General features: G+C 43.8%; 1 protein-coding gene and 1 pseudogene across 8 annotated transcripts in view; one reads left to right on the forward strand and one right to left on the reverse strand.

Annotated features, from left to right (window-relative positions):
- Positions 1-1,828: 1,828 nt before the first annotated feature.
- LOC134734801 (omega-amidase NIT2-like) lies at positions 1,829-3,313 on the reverse strand (annotated as a pseudogene).
- A 279-nt stretch (positions 3,314-3,592) lies between these two features.
- GIPC2 (GIPC PDZ domain containing family member 2) overlaps positions 3,593-12,247 on the forward strand; it is a 96,297-nt gene continuing 87,642 nt past the window's right edge. Inside the window, exon 1 of one of the 8 annotated variants that reach the window (XM_063624174.1) lies at positions 3,593-3,770. In XM_063624174.1, the coding sequence (XP_063480244.1) occupies positions 3,753-3,770 (18 nt within the window). In that variant the 5' untranslated portion in view covers positions 3,593-3,752. Of the gene's footprint in view, positions 3,771-4,591; positions 5,006-5,029; positions 5,145-12,247 lie in introns of those variants that run through there. The other 7 variants (XM_063624175.1, XM_063624170.1, XM_063624172.1 and 4 more) reach the window with 7 other exon arrangements.

Here is a 12,247-nt window from a genome sequence, read left to right on the forward strand (position 1 = left end):
ATATATATATGTCAGATTTTACCAAATTGTACACCTAATTTAAAAAAAAAAAGTCAGTACAGGCCAGGGGCAGTGGCTCACACCTGTAATCCCAGTACTTTGGGAGGCTGAAGTGGGAGAATTGCTTGAGCCCAGGAGTTTGAGACCAGCCTGGGCAACATAGGGAAATCCCATCTCTACAAAAAATCAAAAGAAAAAGAAAAGTCCATACAATTATGTATCGATTACAATTTTAAAAATATTTAAAAGTCATTTGTCTTTTTCATTCTTGTTCGGAGTACCCAGTGCTGTTTTCCAATGGGTAAATGACACAATGTCTTTATTACGCCAGCTCCTGAGAGCTGATTGTGTACATATATTCCCAACTCTGTTTAGAGGTGTCATGTAGATAGCTTGAACTCAGCCATGGTGAAGTATTTATACAATGAAAATTAGCAAAATTGGGGCTTTTTCATGAATAGCTGGTTAAACAATTACCAGCCCATCACTAGCTGTTAACATAAACAAAGACTCATTGCAGTCCTATAATACATATATATTTTTGACATGGGGTCTCAGGTTGAACTCAAGGTTCTGGACTCAAGGGTTCCTCTGGCCTCAGCCTCTCAGGTAGCTAGGACTACAGATGCCTGCTACTGTGCCTGACAATCCTTAATTTTGTGTGTGTGTGTCTCACTCTGTCACCCAGGCTGGAGTGCAGTGGCACGATCTCAGCTCACTGCAACCTCTGCCTCCCAAGCTCAGGCAATCCTCCCATCTCAGCCTCCTGAATAGCTGGGATCGTAGGCATGCACCACCACACCTAGCTGATTTTTTTTTTTGTATTCTTTTGTAGAGACAGGGTTTCACCACTTTGCCCAGGCTGGTCTCGAACTCCTAGACTCAAGCTATCCTCCCGCCTCGGTCTCCCAAAGTGCTGGGATTACAGGCGTGAGCCACTGTGCTGGGCCTCAGTCCTTAATTCATTTTTAAAATTTTTATTTTATTTTTTATTTTTTTGAGGCAGTCTTGCTCCGTTGCCTAGGCTGGAATACAGTGGTGAGATCTCAGCTCACTGCAACCTCCACCTCCCGTGTTCAAGCGATTCTCATGCCTCATCCTCCAGAGTAGCTGGGACTACAGGCGTGTGCCACTACGCAAGGCTAATTTTTGTATTTTTAGTAGAGACAGGGTTTCACTATGTTGGCCAGGTCCTGGCCTGCTTCTGCCTCTCAAAGTGCTGGGATTACAGGTGTAAGCCACCATGCCAGGCTTCAGTCCTTAATTTTTAACTGTGTAAAAGAATTCTGAGACTAAAAAGTCTAAGAATCACTTGGTATAGTGATTGCTTATCTATGGAGAGAGAAAGTCTTACTAGGTGAAAAAAAAAAAAAAGGGACTTTGGACTTCCAGACATTCCACCCTATCAAATCTTTTGCAGAGATTCATACTGTTGCCTTCACCAAATGCCACCACTGCCATTCTCCCATGGGGGTCAATGTTGACCCAGTCTTTCCCCCAAAGACCAGCAGGGTCTGGGGTTGAATGATGAGCTTCTTCTTAAATTTGAAGAGCCCAAAGGCTGCTAGGAAGGAAGGGGCTGCAACCTCCTCTAGCAAATACCAAAGATCTATCGCCTTACATCCTATAGCTACTTGTGGACCAAAAATGGAAATTTAAGGTACTGCTAGGAAAAGAATGGCACCAGATCAAGTTTTCCAGATAATGGATTCCAACTCCAGCAAGTGGGATAAGAGGTTCATGACACAAATATATTTGTATTAGGTGAATCAATCACCAGGATACCAAGATCTGTTATTTTCACAAACTGCTCTGAGGCAACTTAAATATGGAAGGAAATTCAGAGCCAGCTCTTCGACGCTAGGCTCCTTTTTAACTACTTAATGTGGTGTGGAAAACATCAGCTTGCTGAGGATTTATCATCTTAATAGAGAGCTCCTTGGGAAGGCAAAGGCTGAAATTTAAAAAAAAGGATCTTCATTAAAGAGTAGGGAGTTGATTATGTTGCAGAATCATATCTTCTTATTTTGTGACACATTGGAAACATAAACTTCAGAGCTTTTTCGTCTCCACCGCACAGAGGTCTGATTGCTTCTGTTTAAAAATGGGGATCTGCTGACGGATTTCAGCCAGCTTCTTCAGGTCTATGTCTGAATACATGATTGTTTCTTCCTTGAGAGCCCTAGCAGCAAAGGTTCACCACAGTGCTGTGTTCCCAGGCAACATAGCAGGCTTTGTCATCTCGGGCAGGAGAGTGTGGCCACATACACCTGATTATCAAGAGCCTGAAGCAATTCCCAGTGGGCTGGTCCAGTGGTCAAACTGAAATCCCCTGGATAAACCAACAGCTGGCAGCCTCTCCGTGTGTAGATTTGTGCAAGCTCTGCAAACCAATGTCATAGCAGATGCCCCGACTCATTCTGCAGTACGGAGTATCAAATGTGGAGAAACTATTGCCCGGATTCAACATTGTGGATTCTTGAAACGTCATTTTTCTAGGAACACCAGTGTCAAGCAGATGGACCTTTCTGTGCTTTACTAGTAAAGTTCCATGAGGTGCAAACACAGCACAGGTGTTATCTAATTTCCCAGCATCCTTTTCAGGGATGGAACCTCTAGTGAGGCTGTATTCCTTTGCTACTTCAGAAAGCTTCTGTGTGGATTTACCAGGAATTTTCGCTGCATATTCAGGAAAATATTTTGTGCCATAGGGAGAATTAAAGCATTCCAACAAACAAACTATTTTGCTCCTTGTGTTGCTGTCTCCCGGACAAGGCTACAAGCTCAAGTGTTGTTATCTGATTTGATGAAGAAACTTGAAGCTGGATGAGGGCCAAGTGGAAAGTTGCCCTAGCTCTCCTGGGAAGCAACAGCAGCAGCACTGGCTGAGTGCAGGTGTCCCTGTATTACTTTTCTAAGTCACAGAAACGTAAAACAAAAATGTTAAAGTTATCCTAAAGTTTTTTTTTTTTTTTGAGTCTCACTCTGTTGCCCAGGCTGGAGTGCAGTGGCACAATCTCGGCTCACTGCAACCTCCGCCTCCCGGGTTCAAGCAATTCTCCTGCCTCAGCCTCCCGAGTAGCTGGGACTACCGGCATGTACCACCAAGCCCGGGTAATTTTTGTATTTTCAGTAGAGATGGGGTTTCACCATGTTGGCCAGGCTAATCTCGAACTCCTGACCTCAGGTGATCCGCCTGCCTCCACCTCCCAAAGTGCTGGGATTACAGGCGTAAGCCACCGCGCCGGCCTCCTAAAGAATTCTTAAGACTCTCCTCCCCCAGTACATCTGCTAACCTTAAGTTGAGAAACATGGATTTTCAGGACTGAATTGATGTGAAAGGCGAGGGAAGAGGAAAAATCCTGACACGAGGACTCCATAATGTCTGGTCTGGGAGTGCTTGGTGATCCTATTAACTGAAATCAGGAGTAAAAAAAAGAAAAGAGATGCAGGAGAAATGATGAGGTCAGTTTTGTTCAGTCTCAATTTGAGTTTCCTACAGTACATTTCCTTTCTGGTAGAATAAGCTGGAGTTGGAGACATTTGGTAGACAACAACGTCTGTGAAACCGAGAATGTTGATGTGACCACACAGGAAGAACATGCAAAGCTAAGTAAGAAGGGAAGTTTGTCGAGGAAAAACTGTCGGTGAATGCAACTCCTGGAGAGTAGCAGTTAGCAAGGAGCAGGGGGGGGGGACGGGGAGAGGAGAGGTAAGGAAGCCAAAAGAGGACAGAATTTAAGAAGAATGAAATGGACAACGCAGATCAAGTAAGATGAAGACCTAAAAGAATTACTTCTATTTGGTAATTAAGATATGATAGTGATTTCACTCCACTGAAATTGCATAGTAAGTGAAATTTCAGTAGAGTGCGGGGGCAAAGTCTGATCACAGTGTTTCTAAGAGCAGAGAAGTCAGGAAATTTCGTAGCTAATAATTCAAGACTGTTTTGCTTTGTTGTAAAAAACGTAGTTGGAGGGGACTGGACTTGAAAACAATGCAATAAACGCGAGGTGGGGAATTGAGGGAACTCACACTTCACAGCGAATGGCCTCAATTTTCTTTGTACTATATGAGGCAAGGTCCTCTGTAGAGACTAAGAAGGGCAGAGCTGGGGCAAATGACTTTGGAGGCGTGCTGAATGTTGGGAGAGGAAGCGGCCCAGGAAATAGGCAAAAGGGAAACTCAGAGGTGCCGAGGACCCAGCTGAGGGTGTTTATGAATTCAACGTAGCACCAAGCTCAAGGTTATGTGACTTCCTCTTCCGATTCTGCCCTGCAGAGTGTAAGACGCAGAAAATGCAGACGACGGTTGACTTGTACTTAAATCCCTGTCCCCCAAAGCCCAGACGTACGGACTCGAAGGCCTGTGGCCAAATCGTGCGTGGGTGCCTACTACAGATTTATGAAAAGCACAGAAGGGCCAGCGTGTTTGCCTTCTAAGGCGTACTGTTCTGTAGCGTCGGCATCCTCAGGCCTTCACGCAAATAAAGCCATTTTTTACAAGGAGTAGGGATAAACCTGGTGATAGGATGAGGGACTACGTAACTTTCTTTCCAGATCCATCCCGGGGGAGGCTGGGCGGGAGGGCGGCTGCTCCGTTCCAGGGGTGGAGGTCGGAGCCCTGACCCGACGCAGTCAGGCGGAAGCGCGGCTGCCATTGGAGGCTTTTACCTGCGCGGGGCCCGAGGCGCAAAGTCCGAGGCGCCGGGGGGAGGAGGCGGCGGACGGTAGCGCAGGTGGGCCCGCGCCCTCGGCCCTGCAAGATGCCCCTGAGGCTGCGGGGGAAGAAGAAGGCCAAGTCCAAGGAGACCGCCGGGCTGGTGGAGGGCGAGCCGACGGGCGCGGGCGGCGGGAGCCTCTCAGCGTCCCGGGCTCCCGCACGCAGGCTGGTCTTCCACGCGCAGCTGGCGCACGGTAGCGCCACAGGTCGAGTGGAGGGCTTCTCCAGCATCCAGGAGCTCTACGCCCAGATCGCGCGCGCGTTTGAAATCTCGCCGTCGGAGGTAAGGCGCCAGGTGCTCAGGCTCTCCCGCCTCTCCGCCGCGCCGCACGTACTTCGGTGGGCCCTGGAGGGTTGAGCGGCGTTTCCCAGAGCGCGAAATCCGAGGCCGTGTTGAGTTCGCCGGGGGCGCCCTGGGGGAAGTGAGTGTGCATTCCCTGGAAGGGAAAATTTAACTTGGCAGGACCGGAGAAAGTCACATTCCCCCTTGCTCCGAGATCTGGCCTTTGGGGAGCGGGTTGGGGGAGGCAACCTTTCTTCCGCTTGCAAATGTGTTTGCTCCAGGTGTCCCGGATTCCGCCGGCCGTTCAAGGCGTGAGCACCTTCCCAGACCCGAGATCTGGCGGGGCAGATTAACACCCTCCACTTCATCTAGACTTGACTCTCCTGTTTCCTCCGCAGGCATGAGAGTCACTCAGGTCATCTCCCTAGATTAACGGGAAAAAAAAAATTGACGTGCCTTCCAGGTGATACCTAGATTAAGTGGGGGGAAAAAATTGAAGACCCTTCCAGGTAATACTAAACGGAGGCCCACCTTCCCCCAATCTGTCATTTCTAACATCAACACCAGAAACCCTTTGGTGTTATTTCCAAGAAGTTTAAAAAGCTGGGCTGTTATTCCAAGAGTGGATAACCTAGAGATTCATACTTAATCACATGGGACTAGTTAACGAAATTTTCATGAGGAAGATCAGCTCTTTTACATCATATCCTTAAAAAGGGACTGAAATTTGCTTTAATTAGATTGCATGGGGGCCTGGAACTAAGTTTGACACAGGCATGACCTAAAGCACTGGTTTATGTGAACGTTTATGTGACCAATTTATTTGTGCTAACCCAGGTGAACTGCAAAGGTAGGTGTGAGAATTTAGCTCAACAAAATATTTTGTCCACATTTCTAGGAAAAGCATATAATTTTGTTGCCTTGGACTCCGAGGAGTGCAGAGAGCTGTCTTTGAGGCATACAGCGGCACCTGGAGTTCTTTAATTAGTTGTTTATCAGGTCTGTTCAAGGGAAATTGAGGTCAAGGCAAAATTCCAAGAGGAGACGAAAGAGAGCTTAAAGTGTAACCCTTTGTTCTTTCGAAGTTCCCAGGCACTAAGGGGCAAATCGCAAACCCATCTGTGAATTATTTGTATTGATATAGGATACTAATAATAATACTTTACATTTATATAGGATTTTTTTTTTTTTTCAAAAAACACTTTCACAGGACACTTTCCTTTGATCTCTAGGGGAGGCAGGTGGCAGGTTAAATACGATAACTTGGACACGGAGCCAGGTTCTACCCTTTACTAGCTGTGTGGACTTGAATGAGTTTAACTTCTCTCAGTTTTAGCCATCTATAAAATAGAGATTAGAATATTTGTCTTGAAGAGTATTGTGAAGAGTGGAGTCCATATATAAACGTATCAGATTGCATAGTTTATGGTCAGGGCTTAATACGTGGTAACTAATATTATTAATACCTAACAGTTAAATGAAGGACTGAAGTACAAAGTGATTGGCCCTTAGCCAAGGTCACATACCTAACAAGAAAAAATCTTGGCTGTAATTTAAACTTGGATCTTCTGATTCCTAAGCTAGTGAGCTTGTTAGCATACTTAACGGACAACTTGAAATGTCTTTGCTGTAACCAGGGACTTCAGTTTTAGTTACAGATGGTCCTGGGTTTATGATAGTTAGACTTAAGATTTTTGACTTTGGCATGGATTTATTAGGATGTAACTTCCTGGACTTAAGATTTTTCCACTTTATGGGTTTATTGGGATATGGAATGCATTTTTGACTTATGATATTTTTGACTTACAATGGATTTATTGAGACATAACACCTTGGTAAGTAGAGGAGCATATGTATTTTGCATTAACACTTCTCCTCATCATTATATATGACATTATTCTGAGCTCAAGGTACATGGTTTTATTCAATCTACTTAATCCCTAAGAAGTAAGTATTATTATTAATATCCCCTCTTCGCAGAGAGGAAACAGACTTTGAGGTTCAGAATTTTTTCAGAATTACACATAGCAAGTGTCAGAACCTGGATTTGAATTCAGTGTATTCTTTTTTTTTGTTTTCTGTTTTTCTTTTTTTTAATGAGATGGGGTCTCACTCTGTTGCCCAGACTGGAGTGCAGTGGTGCGATTATAGCTCACTACAGCTTCAAACTCCTAGGCTCAAGCAATCCTCCTGCTTCAACCTCCCAAGTAGCTGGGACTACAGGCATGTGCCACCGCATCTGGCTGATTAAAAAAACTTTTTTTTAGAGATGTGGTTTTTCTGTGTTGCTCGGGTGGTTTGAAACTCCTACTCTCAAGTGATCCTCCTACCTCAGTCTCTTGAATAGCACAGACATGGAGCCATTGTACCCATCTTTTTTTTTTCCTCCCATGAAGCTATATTGTTTTCCAAGTTTTCCAGAGTCTCAGCAATAGCTTGGTAGCCACGTTCAACATTTTCAGTGCACTGACTTGCAAGGTCAGTTTCCAAGATAATATACACGAGTTGTTTTCATGTGTTATATCAGAGTTTATAACATTTTATAACCCCAGGATATGGGGTATATGAGTAAAACCCCAGTTTTACCATGGTTATGCATATAACCAACATTAATGCAAGTTTTCCATCTGGATTAGAAAAAGTTAATTATATGCAGAATAAAGTATCGGTCATCATAGCATAATGTTTCAGTGGTTCACTCTGAAACAGAAGTAACTTATTAAAATGAAATGCACACTAAGGAGATTCCATTTTCATAGCCCATTTCCCCAGCAAGCAATTACCTCAGCAATAATGATGTAAACAGCTTTTTTTTTCTTTTTTTTTGAGACGGAGTCTCGCTCTGTCGCCCAGGCTGGAGTGCAGTGGCGCGATCTCGGCTCACTGCAAGCTCTGCCTCCTGGGTTCACGCCATTCTCCTGCCTCAGCCTTTCCGAGTAGCTGGGACTACAGGCGCCCGCCACCACGCCCGGCTAATTTTTTTTTGTATTTTTAGTAGAGACGGGGTTTCACTGTGGTCTCGATCTCCTGACCTCGTGATCCGCCCGCCTCGGCCTCCCAAAGTGCTGGGATTACAAGCGTGAGCCACCGCGCCCGGCCTAGCTTTTTTTTTTTTTTGTTGGTTTTTGTTTTTTGAGATGGAGTCTTGTTCTGTTGCCCAGGCTGGAGTGCAGTGGCACGATCTTGGCTGACTGCAACCTCCACCTCCTGGGTTCAAGTGATTCTCCTGCCTCAGCCTGCCTAATAGCTGGGATTACACACCACCATGCCTGGCTAATTTTTGTATTTTTAGTAGAGACGGGGTTTCACCATGTTGGCCAGGCTGGTCTTGAATTGAATTCCTGACCTCAGGTGATCTGCCCGCCTCAGCCTCCCAAAGTGCATGAACCACCACGCCCAGCCCTGTGATGTAAATAACTTTTGAGATGTCAATGGGGACAAAAACATTTGCCCCCCTTAATAGGATTGAGTAGATAGTTAACTCAGAAGTCCTGCCTTTTTTCTAGAGTGGTGGCTGTAAGGATATAAATAGCACTATATGAAGAGCTAGCCACTCTTTATTGAGGAGAAAGGGAAAAGACTTGATGTCAAGTGGAGCAGATAATCAGGGCCCATAATATGCCCACAGCTGTGCTAGACCTGTAAGCCTACAGTGTGTTCACTCCATCCTCACCAGAATCTTCTCATTTTACAGTTGAGCGAAGTGAGACTCTGAGAAGTTAAATAGGCTGGTATGTGGCTAAGCCAGGATTTGAATTCTGGTTTCCTGGTTCTAAGTCTATTACATAGCAGCTGTGAGATTCTTGGTAGCTGCATTCAAATTCCAAATACGAACCCAGAAAAACCTCTTTTTTTTTTTTTTGAGATGCAGTCTAGCTCTGTCGCCCAGGTTGAAGTGCAATGGCGTAATCGTGGCTCACTGCAAACTCCGCCTCCCAGGTTCAAGTGATTCTCCTGCCTCAGCCTCCTGAATAGCTGGGATTACAGGCACACGCCATCATGCCTGGATAATTTTTGTGTTTTTGTAGAGATGGGGTTTCACCATGTTGGCCAGGCTGGTCTCAAACTCCTGACCTCAGGTGATCCGCCCACCTCGGCCTCCCAAAGTGAGCTGGGATTACAGACGCGAGCTACTGCACTCGGCTGGTTCCAAGTCTATTACATAGCAGCTGTGAGATTCTTGGTAGCTGCATTCAAATTCTAAACACAAACCTGGAAAAACCTCTTTTGTAAACAATTTTTTTTTTTTTAATAAAAGCCTCAGACTTAACCACAAAAATATTTAATGCCTCAAAAAGATGCTGATGTGAGACTGACAGTTGTGGACTTCAGCTAGTGTTTTGTGGTCCCTGAAGGAATAAGCTAATGAAGCCTATGAATCAGTTAAGATTTGTTATTAAGTTGAGACAGATGGCCAGTTATGCAAAAATCCCTCATATCTGATGCCTTTTTTCAAAACAATTAAATGAACAATTCAGTAAAAAGAAAAAAAACCCTGTAAATTAATCTCATCTAAAGAACGTTAACTACTACATAAATGTAAAGACTCTTCTTGAGAAAGTTTAATACATACCATCTTTTTTTTTTTTTTTTTTTTTTGAGACAGAGTTTCTCTCTGTCGCCCAGGCTGGAGTGCAGTGGTGCTATCTCAGCTCACTACAAGCTCCGCCTCCTGGGTTCACACCATTCTCCTGCCTCAACCTCCCGAGTAGCTGGGACTACAGGTGCCTGCCACCATGCCCGGTTAATTTTTTGTGTTTTTAGTAGAGGCAGAGTTTCACCGTGTTAGCCAGGATTGTCTCGATCTCCTGACCTCGTGATCCGCCCGCCTCGGCCTCCCAAAGTGCTGGGATTACAGGTGTGAGCCACCGCGCCTGGCCAATGCGTACCATCTTTTAAAATATCCAGGTTACATGAAACTCTTGAGCTATGGTCATAAATTTTGTTGAAGGGGCATTTTGAATATTTGACTACTGTAATTGTTTGGCAAGTAGTTTTTACCATGATATATTTTCCTAATTCTCTGTTATGTGGAAAGATTGTAGGAAAAAATAATGAATGTGAAGACTTCTTAAGAAAAGATGTATAATAAAAAAAAAGAAGTTAACCCCACTTTGCTCAATAAATTCATTTTGTAAAATGTAAAAAAAAAAAAAGAAATGATGTCATCATTATTGATCCTTGGACATTAAAAGAATAACAAAGAAATATTATTAACAAAAAAAGATGAGTTTTATAGTTAGAAATTTTACATGTCCAGAAACTGGAAATTCAGATGCAGTTTCTCTGCAGAATTCAGAAATTATTTCCTTTTACTTGTTTAGATTAGTTTGTGTGTGATATTAGATACCAAATAGTTCACTGAATAATAAATGAGTAATTCAGTGACTTATTCTCTCCCCATACATAAAGCAGTCAAAGAAAGCAGAGTACTTGAGAAGCAGAAAAGGCAAGAATTGTGATTCTTTTTTTTTTTTGAAATGGAGTCTCACTCTGTCACCAGGCTAGAGTGCAGTGGCATGATCTCGGCTCACTGCAACCTCTGCCTCCCGGGTTCAAGTGATTCTCCTGCCTCAGCCTCCTGAGTAGCTGGGACTACAGGTGCATGCCACCATGCCCAGCTAATTTTTGTATTTTTAGTAGATACGGGGTTTTGCCATGTTGGGCAGGCCTGTCTCGAACTCCTGACCTCAGGTGATCTGCCTGCCTCGGCCTCCCAAAGTGCTAGGATTACAGGCATGAGCCACCGCACCTGGCCTAGAATTGTGATTTTTAAGGTGAGATTTTATCCTTGCAAGCATGCTATTATTTCTTTTCAACAGACCAACCTTCTTTTGACACCTGTTCCCATCCCCTATATTACCACCTCATTTCTCCTTTATAGCAAAACTCTTCAAAAGTTGCTGTCTCTGAGATACAATTTCTGTCTCATTTTCTGCTCTAAACCTTTCATGGCTTCCCCTCTCACTTGGAACAAACCAAAATACTACAATGGGCCACGGGCTCTGTTACCTCTTCAGAATCGTTGCTCCTTCTGCTCCAGCCGGACTGGTCTCCTTGAATGCTGCAGCCTTAAGACTTTTGCACTGGTTTTTGCCTCCACCAGAACCTCTTCCTACAGAATGCCTTTCCTTAAGTCTGTTCAAATGTCATCTTCTTGGTGAGGCTAGCACTGATCATCTCAAGGTACAACACTCCCTGTTCCCTTCTTTGCTTAACTTTTCTCCATAGCATACTATCCTACGTATATTTAACTTATTTTGTTTATGGTCTGCCCCCTTGCCCCAATAGAAGCTCCACAAAGGCAAGGATTTTTGTCTTTGTTTACTGATGTGGCCCTCAAGGGCCTAGACTGTGCCTGAAACATATTATAGTTGGAGTTTAAAAAATATTTGTTGAATAAAAGGATCCTCACCAATTCAGTAGTTAAAACCTAGTGTCTTTAGCATAAAGTACTGGTTATAATACTAATATCTTATGTAGGTGTTAATTTTTTTTATGTTCTGCTATGAGGAAAGAGACTAGCCTTTAGGTGGGGGTATTGAGGACCATCACTCATATCTTTAAATTTTTTTGAAAATAAATGTATATATTTAAGGTATACAACATGATGTTTTGATATAAATAGTGACGTAAGTATTACAGTTAAGCTGATAAATATATCCAGCTAAGAAACTGAAATTTGAGGCTCTGTTTGCAAGCAAAGTCACTTCCTAAATGAGTTACAGCATATGAGGAGCTGCTTCCTGAGGCTTCCCAGAAGCTGCTTCCTTTTCTCAACTTGCTGACACTAGCACTGAGCTCTTTTGAAAGTCAATATTCTGTATTTATGTGGTACTTCTAGAAGACATGAAATGTTCTGCAGACTTTATCGTTTCCCAGCAGTGCAAATAACTGGCAAGTGGAACTGTTATCTTTCTGGTTCACAAATGGGAAACTGGGACGAATAGAGCAAAATAGGGTTTTACTGATTTGCATATAGCACCCCCTGCCCTGGAAAAACAACTTATGAAAATCTACAAAAAATGAAAGAATTGGGAATTGGGCGTGAATATTACTACTAAGGTCTGAGGAATATGAAGTAAGCCCATCAAAATTGAGTAGAAAAAGTGTGAGAAGCAGTCCCTGACATCTGGTAGGGGCCTTGGCACTTGCAGGAAGGCCTTGGCATTCTGTTGCACATAAACAATTGCACAGAATGTCAACAGCAGATAAGACCGCTCTGACTGTGGTAATTTCTCC

Source organism: Symphalangus syndactylus, chromosome 12, assembly GCF_028878055.3.
Source record: "Symphalangus syndactylus isolate Jambi chromosome 12, NHGRI_mSymSyn1-v2.1_pri, whole genome shotgun sequence".
Taxonomy (NCBI): domain Eukaryota; kingdom Metazoa; phylum Chordata; class Mammalia; order Primates; family Hylobatidae; genus Symphalangus; species Symphalangus syndactylus.